This window comes from Tribolium castaneum, chromosome 2 (genome assembly GCF_031307605.1).
Source record: "Tribolium castaneum strain GA2 chromosome 2, icTriCast1.1, whole genome shotgun sequence".
NCBI lineage: Eukaryota > Metazoa > Arthropoda > Insecta > Coleoptera > Tenebrionidae > Tribolium > Tribolium castaneum.
The window spans coordinates 24,404,479-24,422,523 of NC_087395.1; the positions used below are offsets into that span (position 1 = coordinate 24,404,479).

At 41.4% G+C, this 18,045-nt stretch overlaps 6 protein-coding genes across 8 annotated transcripts; 3 read left to right on the forward strand and 3 right to left on the reverse strand.

The window, feature by feature from the left end:
• Positions 1-117: 117 nt before the first annotated feature.
• trbd (trabid) lies at positions 118-7,639 on the reverse strand. Of its 3 annotated transcripts, none has more exons than XM_008200088.3 (6): positions 7,504-7,639; positions 6,683-7,208; positions 3,509-4,365; positions 1,080-1,560; positions 883-1,031; positions 118-828 (listed from the first exon to the last, which is right to left on the reverse strand). In XM_008200088.3, exons 2-6 carry the CDS (start codon positions 7,085-7,087, stop codon positions 750-752), a joined length of 1,971 nt encoding a protein of 656 aa, XP_008198310.1. In that variant the 5' UTR covers positions 7,088-7,208; positions 7,504-7,639; the 3' UTR covers positions 118-749. The 3 variants fall into 3 exon arrangements, with proteins under 3 accessions (XP_008198310.1, XP_008198309.1, XP_974863.1); XM_008200087.3 differs by having other exon boundaries at positions 7,412-7,551; XM_969770.5 differs by having other exon boundaries at positions 7,323-7,512.
• Positions 7,640-7,785: 146 nt separating this feature from the next.
• Positions 7,786-10,422, forward strand: l(3)07882 (lethal (3) 07882). The gene is made up of 4 exons (XM_969782.4): positions 7,786-9,441; positions 9,489-9,979; positions 10,029-10,184; positions 10,230-10,422. Exons 1-4 carry the CDS (start codon positions 7,786-7,788, stop codon positions 10,327-10,329), a joined length of 2,403 nt encoding a protein of 800 aa, XP_974875.1. The 3' UTR covers positions 10,330-10,422.
• A 108-nt stretch (positions 10,423-10,530) lies between these two features.
• On the forward strand, positions 10,531-12,130 carry LOC663760 (uncharacterized protein). The gene is made up of 3 exons (XM_969795.5): positions 10,531-10,934; positions 10,980-11,413; positions 11,608-12,130. The coding sequence occupies exons 1-3, from the start codon at positions 10,770-10,772 to the stop codon at positions 11,924-11,926; spliced, it is 918 nt and encodes a 305-aa protein (XP_974888.3). The 5' UTR covers positions 10,531-10,769; the 3' UTR covers positions 11,927-12,130.
• LOC663771 (uncharacterized protein) lies at positions 12,070-13,080 on the reverse strand. The gene has a single exon (XM_969806.4). The coding sequence runs from the start codon at positions 12,926-12,928 to the stop codon at positions 12,233-12,235; it is 696 nt and encodes a 231-aa protein (XP_974899.2). The 5' UTR covers positions 12,929-13,080; the 3' UTR covers positions 12,070-12,232.
• A 301-nt stretch (positions 13,081-13,381) lies between these two features.
• On the forward strand, positions 13,382-15,071 carry LOC663782 (uncharacterized protein). The gene is made up of 4 exons (XM_008199942.3): positions 13,382-14,098; positions 14,145-14,569; positions 14,619-14,741; positions 14,790-15,071. The coding sequence occupies exons 1-4, from the start codon at positions 13,399-13,401 to the stop codon at positions 15,036-15,038; spliced, it is 1,497 nt and encodes a 498-aa protein (XP_008198164.1). The 5' UTR covers positions 13,382-13,398; the 3' UTR covers positions 15,039-15,071.
• A 286-nt stretch (positions 15,072-15,357) lies between these two features.
• On the reverse strand, positions 15,358-16,379 carry LOC663793 (retinol-binding protein pinta). Its single transcript, XM_969828.4, has one exon. It carries the CDS (start codon positions 16,249-16,251, stop codon positions 15,418-15,420), a length of 834 nt encoding a protein of 277 aa, XP_974921.1. The 5' UTR covers positions 16,252-16,379; the 3' UTR covers positions 15,358-15,417.
• Between the last annotated feature and the right edge of the window lie 1,666 nt (positions 16,380-18,045).

Sequence of the window (18,045 nt, forward strand, 5' to 3'; positions counted from 1 at the left end):
GTGATCTTAGTCTCTTGATAGTTGATAGACCACCTTCGTAGTGGTCTCAATATTTTTTGCCGCAATTTTAGTGTTTTTAGATAGGGAAAAGGAGGTGGGTGTAATGAAAGGCAGTTGTTATGCAATAATTTTAAACGCTTTATTTTCTATTTATAATATATATTTTTTATAACAGTGTGTTAACAATGCAATATAATTATGTATAATAAATTTCGTAAGTATTTCACATTTTAAGACTCTATTTTGAAACTTGTTCTATCTAAGAAAAGTTAGAAGTAATTTGACTTTTTTGTATTTGTTATTAAAAACCATACATTTGCATAAATTTCCGCATTGAGATAATTCACAGCACAACAAGAAATGATATCAACAACCCAACAGAACAATAATATATCCAACCAACATCTTCCATATACAAATAAAATAAAAATAAAGCACATCATCACAAAAACGGGTTCGTCAGCTCCCTTCAAACCCACACGCAGTGAAATAAATATAGATTTTTAGCAATTTATTTGTACTTGAGCTATCTATAAAAATAAATATATCCTACCCACGGGAAAATCTATACAATATCTGCATAGGCAAGAGGAAGAAATCTGCCCTTGAAGAGAAACAAAAAGTAAAAACAAATAATTTTAAATCAGATCAATTCCCACTACTGACGCTGTGCAATTCCGGCTCAACCTAACCTATACCTAGTCACCGTCTACGCATCGCGTCGCTTCGACACGACCTTTAAACCTTCGCTATTCGTCGTCGGTGTCATACTCGCTCAAATAATCCTGAATGGGGATTGGTCGAGCGAACGGAGCCGACGTCATCTGACTGCAAGCAACCAATCAGATCGCAAGCTCCGCCTAGACGCCAACGCCTACTTACATCAAGCGGCGGTAGTGGTTCAGCCATTCCTCGACCATTTGAGCAACTAGCAGAGGGCGCTTGTGCAGCAGCTGTTGAGCCACCAAGATCCCGCCCTCCGTCTCGCACACGTCCAGCCATTGGCGCAGGATCGTCTCTTCGCGGCCCAACTAACCAATCAAACCGTCACAAAAATTCGCACACTGACAACGGCCTACCTCAGATTCGGTGAGGAAGTGGATGGGGAGCAGCTTCCGGTCCCGGTCCATCAGCGGCAGGAAGGTGCTCTGCAGCTGGTCGGCGCCGATGTTCGAGTGCTGGGGCGACGGCCGCGTGTCTAGCCTGCTGTACGGCTCCAGCGGGACCAGGGCCGAGAAGTGGCCGCGGGTGTAGCCCAGGGCGATGGGTGTGCGTACGCAGAAGCTCTGCTCCCACAGCAGGGGCAAGTACACGCCCTCGAAGCGGGCGTAACCGAGCGCCTCGCCGCGGAAACTCTTCACGTATTTCACTCCGTATACGATTATAGGGCGGCGCAAAATATGAGCTAAGGTAAAAACGTGCAATTGTTCTAAACTAGTCCCCGGCTGGCTGGCCAGCGACAACAAACTCGTCCAGTCCTCGTCCCACTGCGCCTCGTCCAGGGAGTACTGGAGGAAGGAGGCCTGACTTGCCTCGTACTCCTTCCATCGGGGGTAAAACCTGGACAAAAGCAAAAGTAAAAAATCCTGATTTAAAATTCTTGTAATAATCGTCGCTATGAGTTAATAAAGCGGGATTAAAGAAGAGGAATTTTTTATACAACTCGACCTAAGAGCGAGCTAAACCGCAACCACAGAATCTAAAGATTGTGGAATATAATAATTAAAAGCACCACTGAAATCTGTGGCAAAATAAAATATCACTGAAAGTATCTAAAAAAAGGCAAATTTGTTAAATTGTAAAGACGTGCATTAATGTGATATTCTACAATTTGACGTTTTTTATTTGATTGCGTGGTGTGGGAGATTTGATCATATGATTATACTACTAGGAGAAAAAAAAATTGAATTAAAATCTTCTAGAGTTGATTCTTGAGTTATAGAAAAAATAACTCGATATAAATATTGTTTAATTTGTTCCACAAAAAATAATAACTGAGGCAAAGAACATGAATGTATTAAAAATTATATTAGGATTTGAATTAATCAAAAATTAAAAATTGTATTTCTCATAAAAGCTTAAGCGATATGGAACAATCAATAATAGTTGAAATATGTAGAAAACAATGAGTGTGTTAACCATTTATTAACAAAAAATTGTAAAAAATTGAATGACTTGACAACGAAAACGAAATTTCCTACTTGGCAAGGAACACATTTATAGAAAAATACTTTGAAAATGTGGCCTGCTATTAAAGCAATAATATTCTAAAAAAAAAAGGGAAAAAATTCCATTTATGATAAAATATTTAATTTAAGCGAGATCTACAAAAGGCTCTTTATCATGTACTTGGTTAGTATAAATAATGCGATAAATATTTTTGCAAGGCACACGTTTTAGAGCAAGTCGGATGTTTGAAAATACATATTTTAAAGATAATTATAATTTTACCAAAAAAAATAAAATAAAAATAATTTTATTGAACTTCTTTAATTGCACAAAAAGTTGGTGGAAAGCACATAAATAATCTCTCTTTAATATTTCTAATGACATGAAATAAATGATGCTTCAATGTTGTTTTTGTTTGCGAATGAATTTTCTAATTATTAATGTTAATATGCAAGTTATATAAAACAGTCATAGGATAAATTAAATCTCAAAAACGACCAACGGATAAATTATATGACAGAATTAGATTCTTTAAACTTCAACTTTAGTAAATTTAGTTACAGACTTAAAAGCACATGTAATGAAATTTTAGATAAGGTTTATTTATTTTTTGTAAAAAAAGTTAACCAAAGATAAGTAAAAGATGACTCTAGTGCTCCTTAACAATGGATGAGATTTCAATATTTATTTAGCTGACATTAGAAATATTGAAAAAAAAAAGTATTATTTTTTCAGAGACTTATTAGAACTTAATTAATTATTTTTGGTGCTAGTGACATTTCTTACGGTTTTTTTTCACAAACTAACATTTAAGATCGCTTGTAATAAAGTGACATAATAAATAATGATTTCTCCAGCGGCTTAATAGGTATTAATTAATTTATTTATTATTTAGCAACTTGTAAAAAAAATACATGGATAGAGAAACACTGGAACTTGTGTAGGTAATAATTAGTTTTTGAGACACAGTAAAATTATGCTTTTAGGAGACTCACCTTCCACGCTTCCTCCGCATATTTTTTAATAAAATTGGACACTTATTTTGGTACAGAGGTAGTAACAAGTGTCTTTTATTTTCCAAATTTATTTTCTTTCTTAGTTTCAATTTTTAATTAAATAATACTTTTATATTTCTTTCTAAATTGTTAAAAATGCTGATAAACTACACGTAGTTTTCTATTTTGCTAAAAATAGTAGCTTTTAGGGCCGAACGTTTAATCGCAATTATTAATTTAATTTCAACCTTGTTGAATTTTTTTAACAAGATAACAAAAAGTGTCGGAGGTAAATTAAAAAAACCAGTTTAGCTCGCTCCTTTTTTTCGCTTTAGCTCCCTTACATGTGTCCGCTCTGAGTGAGACTCTCCGCCAAGGCCCTCCTCAAGGTGTTGTCCCTGTCGAAGACGCCCCACGTCGCCTGCATGACCGAATCCAGGAGGCAATCCCCGGCCGATCGATTCCACAACGCGTACAACCTCGACCCTAACCGAACCGTCAACTCCAACGACCAGTTAATAACCGCCGGTTCACTCTCCAACTGACACTGCGCATCCTTATCCAGCAGCTCGTTGAAAAGCTGCTCTTGCACCGTCCCCGGCAACTCCTCCACCTCGGCCGGCAGTGCGAAGGTCGGAAAATCCGTCACGAAATTGCACGGAAAATTCCCCTTCCGCTGCCGCAGACTGGCCGCAAAGTGCCTCCGAATGTCCGCCGCCAGATCGGGCGCCACATAGCTCGGCACCCGCTTCACCCCCGAGCCGGAGCCCTCGATGTGCGACAACAGCACCGCCAGCAAGTCCTCGCGCTGGAACCGGATGGCGAGGTGCACCAGCGTGTGGCCCACGTCGAACGCCGAGCTTCTGTTGAGGATGGCCACCTCGGAGGCGGTGAGGGTGCGGGCGGGGTTGCCCCCGGAGGCGAGGTACGCCTCCACGGGGTTGGGGTCGCCCTCGATCACGCCGATGCAGGCGTTCAGCCAGTTCCAGTCGGCGTTGCGACGGAGGTGGCGGGCTTTGCGCTCGTTTTCGCAGTTGTTGGGCGGCTGAGAGGAGTCGAGGATGTTGGGGCTCTTCTCCGATTCGTTGTCGCGCTCGGGGGAAGGCAAGATGAGGCTGGAGGCTTGCGAACGGAGAGAGTTGTTGGGGGCGCCGCACATTGCGCATTTCTTCGACTTCGGCCAGTTTTCGTAAGTACACAACTTGGGCAGAAAGCGAAAATTACTTACAACATCAATTAGAAATTTGCTGTTGTTTGTGGCTTTACAGGAACAACAATTGTTACAATTTGAGTAAAAAATAAACCAAGGGGTCCTGGAATCTGCCTCAAGTTATCAATGGAGAAAACTGCTGTAGTCTAATATGTGTAACTTTTTAACTCAGATTATTATGTCTAGTTTTCTTAGTCATTTTTCTATGTTCTATGCATTTTTTTCAACAAAAACCCGTATTTCTACCAAAACATCAAAAAACAACATTGAATTTGCTTTTTACCCTGATTTTTCTAACTCAGATTTTCCCAAATCATTTTTTTTAAGAAAATGAGTCGATTTTCAAGTTTTGTCGTTGAAGTTTGTTGAGTTTGGAAAAACAACCCATTGAAGTCGGTCCAAAAACACAAAAAATTGAGAAAATGCCTTGTTTTTAAGCTTATTTATCTATTGAAACATCAATTTTTATGGAAAATTCCGCATTTTTTATGACCTTTTTAAAAATGTGAGCCAGATTTATTATGCCAAAAGTAAGAAAAACTACCCCGTTTTTACGATTTCTTAAAAATGTGAACCAGACGTAACTACTGAATCTGTGGTTTTTGTTGAAAAAAAAATGCATAGAACATAGGAAAATGACTAAGAAAACTAGACATAATAATCTGAGTTAAAAAGTTACACATATTAGACTACTGTCAGGCGTTTAGTGAAAAAAGGTGTCTTCACATTATTATTTTCGCATTTATTTGCATTCGAGAACAATGGAACCTAATATTTGTGCAGCAATTTATTATCAAAATAAAAAATGAGTTATTTATTACTTCCTGGATGTCGGATTTGTTGAATAAACAGGTGATGGTTTGTTTACTTATTTTATGACGGTTTGCTGCCCACTGAAAGTCATTCAGCAAACCAAATCGCAACGCCTGCAATGCTAATCTTGAAAGGTGATGACTTGACTTGAAAATCTCATTTAAAAACATGGAATTTAAATGCGGAACAAATACGGTTTAACGAATCTTGGAACTGATATTTTTTTATGGTTTAGTAACCATTTTTTTTAAATGATATCAACGATCCTTTGAATCTTACTTTGGAGTCTTTTTTCAAAAAATAATAAAAAAATTACGGAAATTAGTGTGCCATACATTTCTAATGGAAAAAAAAATTACAAAAAGGCAAAGTTGGCCCGCAATTTTAATATTGTGACGTGTAAAACAAACAAATTAGTATTTAATCATTTTATCATTTGTGTCCTCGTTTTTAAAATTTTTTTTGTCGAAAACTTGCAAAATACTGACCAAAAAGGTAAAAAAATCACGTGGGTCAGAAAAATTGACCCTTTTTTCACGAAAATTCACACATATTATAAGAGATTTTGTGAGAACAATGACGCAAAGTTTAAAATAAATATATAAATAAATAAAGGAAAATAAAACACTACAAAAGTTGAAAACGACCTCCAATTTACAGTTTTCTTCATTTAAATACAATAATTGACAACTTATAATAAGCCTATTAATATAAAATATACATCGTCACCAATTCTATGTGATTGCGAATAAATTACAACGAAATAAAGGATAACAAATATGCGGCTATGTGCAATTTTTTTGGTCACAACGTACATCTTGTGACCTTGATCTACTTTAGACAAATAACTTGAAGATTATAAAGAAATGTCTTTATAGCAATAAAAATAATTTCGTCCAAATTTTGGTTCTTAACGTATTTCTTTCTAAGTCAAAATGTATTTTAAGGAAAGGAAAAACGCAAACAAACAATAAAAACGTTATTTATTATTCCGGTCAGGTGAAATCAGGCCATAATTAAAAAATTATATGTTAAGAGAACGTGTACCGATACGAAATTAAACGAACAATATTTATTAAAAATTGGCTGTTAAATAAAAATTAAAATGTGAAATATACAACCAAAATTCACCCAGTTTTTCTGTTTTTTATACAGCTATTAAATCAAATCTGTGTGACACTTAAAAATACATAAATCTTTAAGTATCTTAATCCTGTGCTTAATCTCATTTTTAACTAATTAATTAATTAAATCGCCATACTTCTTGATGGGTATCTATCTCCAAATACCACTCAAGGCGACTCATTTTTTGTTTTTCATTTCTGATTAACGAGTTGTGATACTTAAACAAAAACAAACCGGTTTTTTGGGTCCGACTTTTGCCTCAAAAATTATTGTAAAATATAATAATGCGAAACTTGTATGATTTAATAGAAACGTAAAGGTGTAGGAATTTGGTTTTAAAAAACGTTAAGAAGTGGATCAGTATACTCACCACACAGATCCACTTCCCTTGCGTCCTGCGACAGTTCTCCAAGTTGGCGATGGTCGGGGGGCTGTTGTTCCTCGAGCGCGCGAGACTCTGCGCCAGATCGGAATGCTGCGACGAGATCTTGAGTGGCTGTATATGCTCGTGCAAATTATTGGCGGAGACTTGCTGGGAAGCCCCGCACTGTTGGCAAACCAGCTCCCGCAACGGATTGGCAAAAGAGCAGCCCTCACAGGTCCACTTCCGCTTCGCGGGCCCCGCGGCCGTCAGCTTCTCGTCGCTGCCGTGCAGCCGGTAGATGTCCTCGCTGACGAAGGGCTTGGGCCCCCGGCACATGGTGCACTTGATGGACGAGGGGTAGTTCTCGTATGTACAGTACTCACAAGCCCATTTCGCATCGCTTTCGCTCATTTTAACGGTTTTGGCTAACCTGAGTAGACAAACGGTGAATTCAGGGCTATGTCATGAGTTTAGCATAGTTGTGAGGGGGCGGACGGGGCTATTTCCGGGGCTCCATCGTCGGGGTGATCACCTGCAAAAGGGGGTCGGGTTAGGGCGGGCGCGCACGGGGGCGGCGGGACCAGGCCGGATGGGCGGAAAGTGACGCTTTTTCCAAATCACGCTCTATCGCTTATTTCTCTCTCACCTTCAACAACAGGGTCAAAGAAATGGTTTTGGAGTGAAGGCACAGTGATTTATGTCTAGTGTAGATCGGAAAACAAATAATTTAGATACCATTTGTGTTCTAATCGATAAGCCTGATGTCAAATCAATCGGAATTTTACAAAAAAACGTCAAAATATTGCTATTTTGACAATCTTCATCACCTGTCCACTTCGTCCATTCTCGACTAAAACAGCGAACTGCCTTACCGGCGCCACCATTGCCAGATTTAACGCGGCCTAAAGACCGTTTTTACGCCCAATTGGCCACTAAAATAATCACCAAAACCGCACCCAAACTCCTGGTATCACCACACAAATTACCGAAGAAAAAATCACAACTTTGGCCACTTTATTAAAAAAAGTCACTCGAGCGATTTCCGGCAACACGGCCACTTGTCACTAGTTGTCAAAGCATAACCTCACAAAAACACGTGTTTTGTCACCATGAAGCCGCGCAAAAAACCCGAAAAAAACGCCCCCAACCCGTTCGAAATCCACATCAACAAGCAAAAAATGACCGTCCTGGGCCAGAAAAACAAAAACGATCGGGGGCTGCCGGGAGTCTCACGCGCGAAAGCGCTCAAAAAACGCAAAGAAACCCTCCTTCAGGAGTACAAACTGCAAAACAAATCGAACAAGTTTACGGACCGGAGGATCGGCGAGCGGAGCCGCGACCTGACCTCTGAAGACAAGCTGATGGCCCGGTTCACCGCCCTTCGGAAAAAAGCGCACAAAAAGTCGATTTTTAACCTGGCCGACGACGAAGTTCTGACCCACAAGGGGCAAACTCTTGCCGAAATAGAGAAATTCGACGACCCGAGGTCGGATAACGAGGACTCGGATGAGGACAAGTCGGGTAAGCTGGACTCAGCGTTTGTGGGGGACGCGCACTTCGGGGGCGGCGTTTTGCGCAAAACGGGCAAAGAAGGGGCGAAGACGCACCGAGAACTGATCGACGAGTTGATTGCCGAGTCGAAGAAACGCAAAGCTGAGAAGCAACGCACCAAGGAGGCGACGCTCGAGCTCACTGAGAAATTGGACACGGAGTGGAAGGACTTGCTGCCGCTGGTGAGCAGGGCCCAGAAGGGGGAGCCCGACAAGGGGGCCGTCGACGACTACGATAAGGTCATGCGTGAGTTGAGGTTTGAGGCGCGCGGGACGGTCTCCGACCGGTTGAAGAGTGAGGACGAGGTGGCTCAGGAGGAAAAACAGCGGTTGGAGGAGTTGGAGGAGAAGCGGCGGGAGCGAATGCGGGGGTTTGAGCCCAAGACTCAGAAGCACCGCAGTGCTGACGATTTAGACGATGATGTTTACGAGGCGGATCCTGAGTACATGCTCAGCTACAACACGGAGGGGGAGGCAAATGTGGAAATTGGGGCTGAGATAAACGGGAAAACTGTTGGTGGGGAAGAAAGTGACGAAGAAGAAGAGTGTGAAGAAGAGGAGGAAGAACAGTCCGATGATGATTTGGCCGATCTTAAGGCCGAAACGAGCGACGAAAGTGACGAGGAAACCGAAGCCAAGGCCACAAAGACTGATGTTGTTGCAAAAACCGACGAAACGTCGGCCGACCTGCCGTTCACGTTCGCACTGCCTGACTCCTACGAGGCCCTCCAGCAACTCCTCGACGACAAATCGAGTCGCCAACAAGCCACGATTCTTGAAAGAATGGTCAAGTGCAATCACCCAAGTCTCGCCGAAAAAAACAAAAACGGACTTGGCACACTGTTTGTCTATTTATTGCAGTATTTGAACGATTGTGCGTCGGAAAAAAGCGCTGCCCGTTTGTTCGAAATTTACAAAAGTTTGGCTCCGCACATTTTTGATTTGGCTCAGCTAAATAAAGAAAATACCCACAGTTCGATGCTTGAAGTGATTAAGGAAAAACACGACGAGTTTAAAAAACGACCGAAGGATTTTCCCGGCTTGGAGTTGTTGGTTTTTTTCAAGCTGGTCAGTTTGTTGTTCACAACGTCCGATTTTCGGCATCAGGTTGTGACCCCGTGTTTTGTTTTTATTGAACAAATTTTGAATAAGTGTAAAATAAAAAGTGGCAAAGATATCGCGTACGGGATTTTTTTAGTGACTTTGGTTCTAGAGGTGAGTTTTTGGGTTGGTGGGACTGTGTTTAAACCACCGATTTTTAGTATACTTCACTATCGAAGCGGGTTTTACCGACTGCGATTAATTATCTCGGAGGGATCTTGCATATGGCGATCCCCAAGTGTGGGGTGAAACTAATCAAAGTCAATCCTCCCTTCAAGCCCACGACAAGTTCTCTAGTTCTTGTTGAAAAGTCTTGCGAGGATTGTGATTTCAAAATGGAAGCTTCTGATTTAGAAAGGGACGAAATTAACGATTCTTTCAAAATCAGAGCAATTTATACTGTTTTAAGGCTAGTTCAAGACTTTGACAATAATCTAGTTTCTCTGCCCTCAAATGTTGAGATTTTTAACGATATTCGAGCGTATTTGGAGTTACTACCGACGCGAAATTACCCGAAAAAGGTCGCCGATTTGTTTGAAAGCGTTTCACAACAATTAAAAAATCGCAAAGTTGAGCGAAAATTAGAATACATTGTTTTGGCAGCAAAACGACCGAAAGCGCTACGCTTATATGAACCTAAAATTGTGGAAGTGTGAGTTATCATTATTTTTTTTTTGTTTTTCGTTAGTTGATGATTGTAGATTTGATGGTAAAAAACGTAAAATTCAATCAAGGGAAAAAGCCGAGCGTGACAAATTGTTACATAAACTTAAGAAAGAAACGAAGGGTGCATTGCGTGAAATACGGAGAGATAAGGCGTTTCTGGGACGTGTCAAAATTCATCAACGCATACAAAGGTAGGCAAAAAAATTATTTTCCAGTTATGACATTATTTTCCGTAGTGATAATGAGCGCAAGGAAAAAGTTAAACGAATTTATGCCGAAGCTTCGATCCAGCAAAGCGAATTGAACAGTTTAGACAGGAAGAAGAAACGCAAGTGAGGCTTTTAGCCCCCTTTAGAATTTTGTAAATAAAAGTATTGTTTTTTAAAGTGAGTTTTTATTTCGTTTAAACAATAAAAATTACTATATATACATTTGAGTTTCATTTATCCATTCCAATTGAAAAAAAAAATGTTTGAATTTTTGTCCAATTACAAATTAGGTTCCCTAAATATAAAAAGTGAGGTTACCTCTAAAGTAAAAAAAAATGAACGGAACGATTTGGGCCTCAAATTCTGCGGTACCACAGGCACAAAAGTGATTAAATGCCCCAATTGCGTTGTCAGTGCCCCCCAGCCTCATTTTAGCCCCCTTTTAGTGACTTTAACTGTCACAATCTGGCGCACCTGTCCCGCTTTTTGACACTTTTTTGACATTCGTTAAATTTTCGTATTTTGGAAATCCACTCTCCTCAACATGCCTCTCCCCATATAAGCCCCATGGACCCCCACGACTCATTCGAAAGCGCCACTGACACCGCGCCCCCCATCCAGCTCAAACCGCGCGATTCGCGAAAATGCTGCTGGGTCTGCTTTGCCACCGAAGACGAAGACTTGGACGCACTGTGGGTCCAGCCGTGCAAATGCCGCGGCACCACCAAATGGGTACGTGCCCCCTGACCCGCAAAACGCCTCTAACCCCGCTTCCAGGTGCACCAATCGTGTCTGAAACGCTGGGTCGATGAGAAGGAGAAGTCGGGCCATGGGGGCAAAGTGGTGTGCCCCCAATGCCAGACCGAGTATATCATAGTCTTCCCGAATATGGGGCTGTTTGTCTTGTTGCTAGACACGGTAGATGGTGTTATTTTCCGGGGCTCGTTGTTTCTCGCAGCGGGGATTGCGGCCAGTGCGATTTACTGGACGGGGGTCACGTATGGGGCCATAACTGTGATGCAGGTCATAGGACACAAGGAAGGGATTGATTTGATGGAGCAGGCTGACCCCCTTGTGCTCCTTTTGGGGCTTCCCTCTATCCCGGTAGCCCTGATTTTGGGGCGCCTGATCTGCTGGGAAGACGCCGTTTTGAAGTTCATGAGACGGCATTGCCCCAAAATCCCCATTATTCACAACGTACTGCCGTTCAGGTGCATATTTTTTACTTAATCAAGTGGCCTATGCATAAATAATCGGTGTTGCCAACTTTATTTAAAAGTCACAGGTCACTTCGTTTAGAAAAAAATCAGGTGGCCTATGACTGAAATGAAGTTGGCAATGATTGGTGTTGGCATTTTTTTTGTCACAGGTCACTTTGTTTAGAAAAAAATGCGTATGTTTTTAGGGGTGATGTCCTCCAGAGTGATACAACGGTCGATAATGACCTGCCTCCAGTCAGCAGCCCTGTCTCAGCGACGCGAATTTTATGCGGGGCTTTACTCATGCCTACGATAGCGAATTTATTCGGAAAATTATTTTATAGTTCAGTGAAATCGAATTTTCATCGAACGATTTTAGGTGGAATTACTTTTATCACAGTTAAGGGATTTTTAAGGATTTATCATAAACAACAACAGTACATCCGGCAATGCCAACGCAAGATTTTAGACTACACTGAAGCCAATATTTCTACTTATTTACATCATAACAGAAATTCTGATTAAATTAATTAATAGGACAAATATTTTTTATAGGTTAATTAGTTGAGCATTCCTTGTTTATTTGACTTGAATTGATAAATTTCGATCAAGTGACCCGTGACGGCACGGGTCACTCGATCACTTGTTAAACGAAATATTTTTGCAAGTAACCAAGACTTCAGATTTATTAAAAAAGCAGTTCTGTTGAATAAAACATTTTTAGACAAATTTTAAACTTAATATGCGTTATCTTATCACAAGAACGGAATTATACACTGGCAAGTCCTAAGCTAAAGAGACTAGATAACAGAAATTAGATTAAGCCCTTCGCTAGGACAAGTCCGGTCCTGTGTAGGGAAACGAGTCAGTCCAGTACCAACTAGGCGAGGTGATTTCCTGCATTCTGAACACACTGGGGGCCACCTCCCTCAAGACCCGGAAATAGGAGCACTTGCGTGCCCCATTCCCCGGAATAACAGTCTCGTAAGGGGGCGCCAAAATGTCAATGAACGCCGCTGGGCCCCCCACACTCTCAATCTCGTGTAAATTCCGCACTTCGGGTTCAAGCACACAACACTCACTGTGGGTTTCTAGTAAATTCTCGGCGCATTTTTCGGCTGTTAGGAACTTCGACCCTGGGGGGGCCTTCCCGTCCACTTGCCGCGTCTTTTCAGTGTTTAGCGAGTAACTGGTGACTTTGAGTTTCCCCCCGACCACCTTAATGAGCCCGTGCATCTGGGGGTGGTTGTGCAGGGGCAGCTTCATATCGGGTTTGAGAATGAAAATGCCGATTGTGAGGTTATAATCCTCGTAGATGTCAATGTAGGTCACTGGGGCCTTGTTGGGGCGCTGCCACAGGGCCTCTGTCATGAACTGGGGGTGCAGGTTCACGTCCTCGGCGGTGGTTTTGTCCAAAAGGGCTTTGAGGATCTCCATGTTTTGGAAGAACAGCTCTTTGTTGGTGAAGGTGGTGACTGCTTGTTTCAAAACAGTGCCGATTTGACTCGTTAGCATTTTTATCAGCATCAGGTCAAGGGAAACAATGTTTGGACGGTTCTAAGGAGCGAAAACTGGAAATAAACACGGGGGCTATCGATTGATTGGAAATTCAAAGTGACAGAAATCAGCTGGACGCGGCTAAACGCAGGATGCGATCTGTCAAAACAATATTGATCCACAAATTTTGGGCGAAGAATTAGTTGTTACAAAAACCTTGCGTGTTATTTAATAAAGAAATGAAAAATTGCTTGTGTTTTTATGCGAGTCAGTACATAATTTTGTAATTTAAATAATGTTTAAATTTCAAAACGACCGAAGCGCCCTCTCTCAAAATCAAAAATTCAAATTTAAAAAAAAAACATAAACCATAGGATAAACTTGTAACATGTGTTATAAATAAATTGATGATTGTCAAAAAGCCAGACTTTGTTTGCTTTCGGCCCCGCCCGTTGCCCCAAATTTTCTTGGCTTGCGTCTATTTATAGCCCCTCAGTGCTATGAATGCGACCCAGTCCATTTACACCTTCCTCCCTGCGTGCTCCTCTCCGGCCAAACCCTTCGCCGATTTGGGCCGGCCCACGAAACGGGGCATAAAAAAATGCCCCAAGTGCGGCATCTACAACGGCACCCGGGGCATGATCTGCAAGAACAAGCACTGCGACGCCGTGTTCAAAGACTACGCCGACAAGCGCAAGTTGAGTCTGGACGCCGTGCGCCTCGTCGGGATCGTGCGCCAGGTGTACTCGGTGCGGGTGCGCGACCGGGGGCCCGACCACCGGGGCTTCGTCCAGCTGCCGCTGCTGAACCCCGAACAGGACGCCCTGTGTTTCGTTGATTCGTGCCAGAGGCTGTTCGACGACTCGATTCTCAAGTGCCATGAGCTGGAGCACAGCGAGACCGCGCTGCTGTGCGTCCACATCGACGCGGCGATTAAGAGCCAGAGCATGGCAGCCCCCATTGAGGTCCAAAAGGAGGTTTTGGCCTCGTTGAAGGTTTCGAAAGAAATTAAAGCGAAGCTGTGGCAGTTGGCCACGGAGAAAGAGGGGCCTCTGGTGCAGAGAGTCTCGCGGACCGTGATGGCGGTCAAGTGCCAAGTGAGCCCCAAACACCCCCTGGGGTACCTCCACTTTACCTTCGGGTGCACGAAAGGCCGCGAGATTTACGACAAGTATTACTGCAGTTGTACCGAATTTATGGGTAGCTTTTGCGAGTCAGTGGGACGTTTCGGTGATTTTTGGACCAGTTTCAGGGATTATAAGCAAGGCGAGCAATGTCCGACTCAAATGTGTGCACTATTATGCGTGCATTTGTGCCCTTGCCAGCGACCCGAAATGTGCGCAAGAGTTTAGTCATTTCATTAATTACGAATTGGAGAACGGCTCCGAAGGGCCACAAGTTGAAAGTGTTAAAAGCACGCCTAAACCTGACAGGGTGCCGAAACTGAAGGTGGTTGAGCGAGTGACGAAACGTCCAAAATTCAAAAAACTGGTCCCTAATGTGTTTCCGGTTGAAATCAAAGTGCTGGAAAGTGTGGAACAAGTCGCCCCAAGTGGGGGAATTTCGTGGGGGTTTATCGAATGGTTGTCTTATGTGACTGAATCCATAAACCAAACCATGCACTTCGAGAATTACGGCAATTTAAACACTTTGGTTTTTTGCATCCCTGAGGTTTGGGCAACGAAATCTTTTATTAAACTTGTTCCGATAATTTTTTTAGGCATTTTTTCAAGAATTTACTAAACGAATTCCAAGTATCTATCGGGAAAACGAAGTTTTTCCTGCCTTTAACTACCGAATTATGAACATTTTGCATCTCAAAGAGATATTTGATACTCCAGATGTGCGTATTTTTTATTTCTAGAGTTGGCAAAATGAATGCGTGTTTTAGGTCAAGTTGAAAATTTCCAAGAGATTTATTCATGACAATCAAAAGGGTTACATTGAGTACGATGTTGATGCAAACATCAGTTGTCAGTCAAGTTTTATTTTTTTCCTAAATGTTGGACAAACCACGGTTGACGAGAGTGACAACACGAATAATCCCTTCTTGATCGAGTGGATCCCCGGAGTCACCAATGCCACAAAAATTGGACAGTTGAAGTTGCAGTATAAATATGGGCGCAAAAGTACTACTTGAATATAATAATAAAACACTGAAAGACTGAAAAAAGAGTTTTATTTCATCACAAATTGATAATCATCACATTAGAATTAGAATTCTCAGGATGACGTCATGATCCAAAAATAGCCATGACCTCATGATGTAAAAATAGCAACAACATCAGGGGATTCACGTACCTTTCAATGTGGGATTCCCCAAAGTGGCGCATGCGCAGACAAAAACAGCGTCAACATCGGGGATTCCCACGATTTCCACAGGGGATTCCTTGAAATGAGTTATAATTTTTTTTACTGGAGATAAGTACGGAATTTGAGTAATAAAGAAACTAAAAGACTGAGAGAAAAAGCGTTTTATTTATTTTATCACAATAACCACTTTGTAAATTAGCTAAAAACTATTCGGCTTTATATTTTTCGTCCTCGGCAAACCACTCCTTCTCCTCCTCCAGCCGGGCCACCCAATGCCCAATCACCTCCTCCAACGTGCCGTCCTCCCCTCCATACTCCTTGGGCAGAACCTCCTTGGGCACAATCTTCAGCACGTCCTCCCGCCCCCCATAATGCACCCTAACCCTCCCCTTCAACTTCTCACTCATAAACCCCTTAAAAATGCTCAAAACCACATTAATATAAATCGGCGCATTCACAAACTCCAACTTCTTCGGCCTGCAGTGGTAATTCTGCCACGACCTCACCGCCTTTTTGATAATCCCGGGGGTCATCTGCCGGCCATGCCAGAACCCCACTCCCTCCATGTCAAAAATCGCCACAATCCCGTAGATCTGGCACAGATGGTCGTCTCTGGTCGCCACGTCCAGAATCATATTTCCCGCTTTGAACACGTCGTCCTGGCGATGCACTCGCGGGTCGTGCGCTGCGGTCCGGATTATCACGACGAGTTGGTTGTCGTGGTGCTTCCGCAGAGGCACGAAGACGCCGAGCCTCGTCAGGGCCCGGATCTGGGGGTGGAGGGGGTCGCGGTTGGAGTACCACTCGGGGATGTCCCGACGCATGGTGTAGTAGTCGGAGAGCTTGCCCTTGGTGCGCTCCAGGTCGAACTTGCAGGCGCGCAGGAAGGCCAGCAGGGAGCGCTCGTCGGGGTTGACGTGCAGCTGGGGGTTGGAGGAGATCCAGAGGCGGAGGGCGGCGAGGCCTGCGGCGAGGGTCTCGGGCGTCTCGTTGAGGGTCTGGCGGGCGTAGGCCCGCGCGGAGTCGGCGAGAGCGGTCATTGAAGCGCTTTGTTCATTGTTGACTGGGAGTTTAGACGAGGTCGTGAGAATCCCCACTACGTCAGAATTGAGTTAACTATTTTTCTAAGCGGACCGAGTGTGAATTGGATGTTAGAGGAGATAGTGTTATCGCGTTGTTGGGATTGTAAATATTATAAATTATAAATAAAGTGCGCGCGATTTGTTATCGGCTCGATTAATAATAAATATCGAGGAACAGAACTATCATTTCTTTCCAAAGTCGATCCGAGATTTTTATGCACTTTTCAAATCTCTAGGACTTCGTATTTTAATCAGTAATCACTCTCGAGAATGCAAAACATTTACTCAGGTCCACCGAAGTTTTTTTTAATAAAGGTATCACTATGCCTAATTTTAGGCAAAGAATTTTAAAAATTCAAATATTGTAAAAAAACAGTACCTACAGTGGGAGATATTTACGTATGGGCTAAATGGGCGGAATTTTAGGGGCTGCAAAAATATCTTTATTTTGATTAAAAAAATGCCTAGTATATACTCGTAGACGTCGTGTATTTTTTTAATCAGTTGCCCCAATTTTAGTTTTTGTCGTATTTTTTTTACTTCGTATATTTTTAATTAATGAGTTTTAAGTTTTTTGTAATTCTAAGTCATATTATGATGAGTATTACTAGCAGAAAACGCCTGAGTAATACACAATACAGAAAAATGTCTTTGAAAAAAGTCAGCGGCAACGTAAGATTAGAAAAAAAAGTGAAAAAGTGGGTACGTTTTTTAAAGCAGAAAACTTTATTAAACAAATAGACATTTTTTTTGGAACTATCTTGCATTTGTAGAGAACTTGTGCTAGAAATAGGTTTGTTATTTCATTCAAACAAACGAAAAAAAGGATATTACTGAATTTAAAGAAAATCAACCAATAAAATTCATGAAGTAAAAGTTGAGTACCTATAACATGTACGTAAAATGAATTATTTTATTGAAAAAATACAAATGCCTTTATAAAAGAAGTATCAACATGGAATTGAAATTATCTATCTCAAAAATTTGTTGTAATTTTCACTTTTTTCACTCTTCAAACGTCGATTACGGCGATAATGAAGTTAGCGAGAAATATCAATTATACTGTTAGTTACGGTATAGAAAGCTTTATTGTTCAATTTTTTATTTTTCCAATTACGGAAAACTGTTTGAAAAAAGGTACAAAAATGTAAGATTTTTTACTCCAAAGTAAAGCTAATTTTTTGAGAAATTGTTTTACGTTATTATTCTCCACATGAAGCTTTTTTATTTTACCAAATTTGCCATTTACTTGCAATTTTATCGAAAACTATTAGTCGGAGAACAATAATCGTTTTTGTAAAAGGTAGATAATCAAAAGGGCTTTCTAACGAGAGTTATCTCTAATAGTCCAGGAGTTATTGCTCGATATACAGCGTGTTAGGGAATGGTTTAGCAAAAATTTGAAGATAGATATAGAATCGCAAAACAAATCAATAAAGTTATTTTTTTATAAATCAAAAATGCATAGTTTTCTCCAAAAAAATCGTTAAAATCCAAAATTTTGAGAACCGCTGAACTATAATTATAAAAATTAGTGTAAATTTTAATATTATTGACAAAACAGCAGAGGTAAATTTACTTCTTGGTCAACTACGTAACTCTTTTATTTCAATTTGTGTTTTGTTATTAAATTTTAGGAAAAAAAAACAATTTTTTTTTGCCATAATCGGGATTCGAACCTCCTTCACAAAAGAACGTGTTAGCCACGATTTTGAAAAAAATCTCAAAACTTCCATGCGCCACTATTTCCAT

Bases quoted from the DNA above. Each gene is read 5' to 3' on its own strand.
- trbd (XM_008200088.3), bottom strand. From the start codon at position 7,087: ATGAGCGAAAGCGATGCGAAATGGGCTTGTGAGTACTGTACATACGAG. The intron at 4,366-6,682 runs GTGAGTATACTG...TTTCTGCCCAAG, and splicing joins AAGGGAAGTGGATCTGTGTG to TTGTGTACTTACGAAAACTG. The intron at 1,032-1,079 runs GTAGGCCGTTGT...TTGATTGGTTAG, and splicing joins ACTTCCTCACCGAATCTGAG to TTGGGCCGCGAAGAGACGAT.
- LOC663760 (XM_969795.5), top strand. From the start codon at position 10,770: ATGGACCCCCACGACTCATTCGAAAGCGCCACTGACACCGCGCCCCCC. The intron at 10,935-10,979 runs GTACGTGCCCCC...CCCCGCTTCCAG, and splicing joins GCCGCGGCACCACCAAATGG to GTGCACCAATCGTGTCTGAA. The intron at 11,414-11,607 runs GTGCATATTTTT...GTATGTTTTTAG, and splicing joins CACAACGTACTGCCGTTCAG to GGGTGATGTCCTCCAGAGTG.
- LOC663771 (XM_969806.4), bottom strand. From the start codon at position 12,928: ATGCTGATAAAAATGCTAACGAGTCAAATCGGCACTGTTTTGAAACAA.
- LOC663782 (XM_008199942.3), top strand. From the start codon at position 13,399: ATGAATGCGACCCAGTCCATTTACACCTTCCTCCCTGCGTGCTCCTCT. The intron at 14,099-14,144 runs GTAGCTTTTGCG...TTTTTGGACCAG, and splicing joins CAGTTGTACCGAATTTATGG to TTTCAGGGATTATAAGCAAG. The intron at 14,570-14,618 runs GTTTGGGCAACG...TAATTTTTTTAG, and splicing joins TGGTTTTTTGCATCCCTGAG to GCATTTTTTCAAGAATTTAC.
- LOC663793 (XM_969828.4), bottom strand. From the start codon at position 16,251: ATGACCGCTCTCGCCGACTCCGCGCGGGCCTACGCCCGCCAGACCCTC.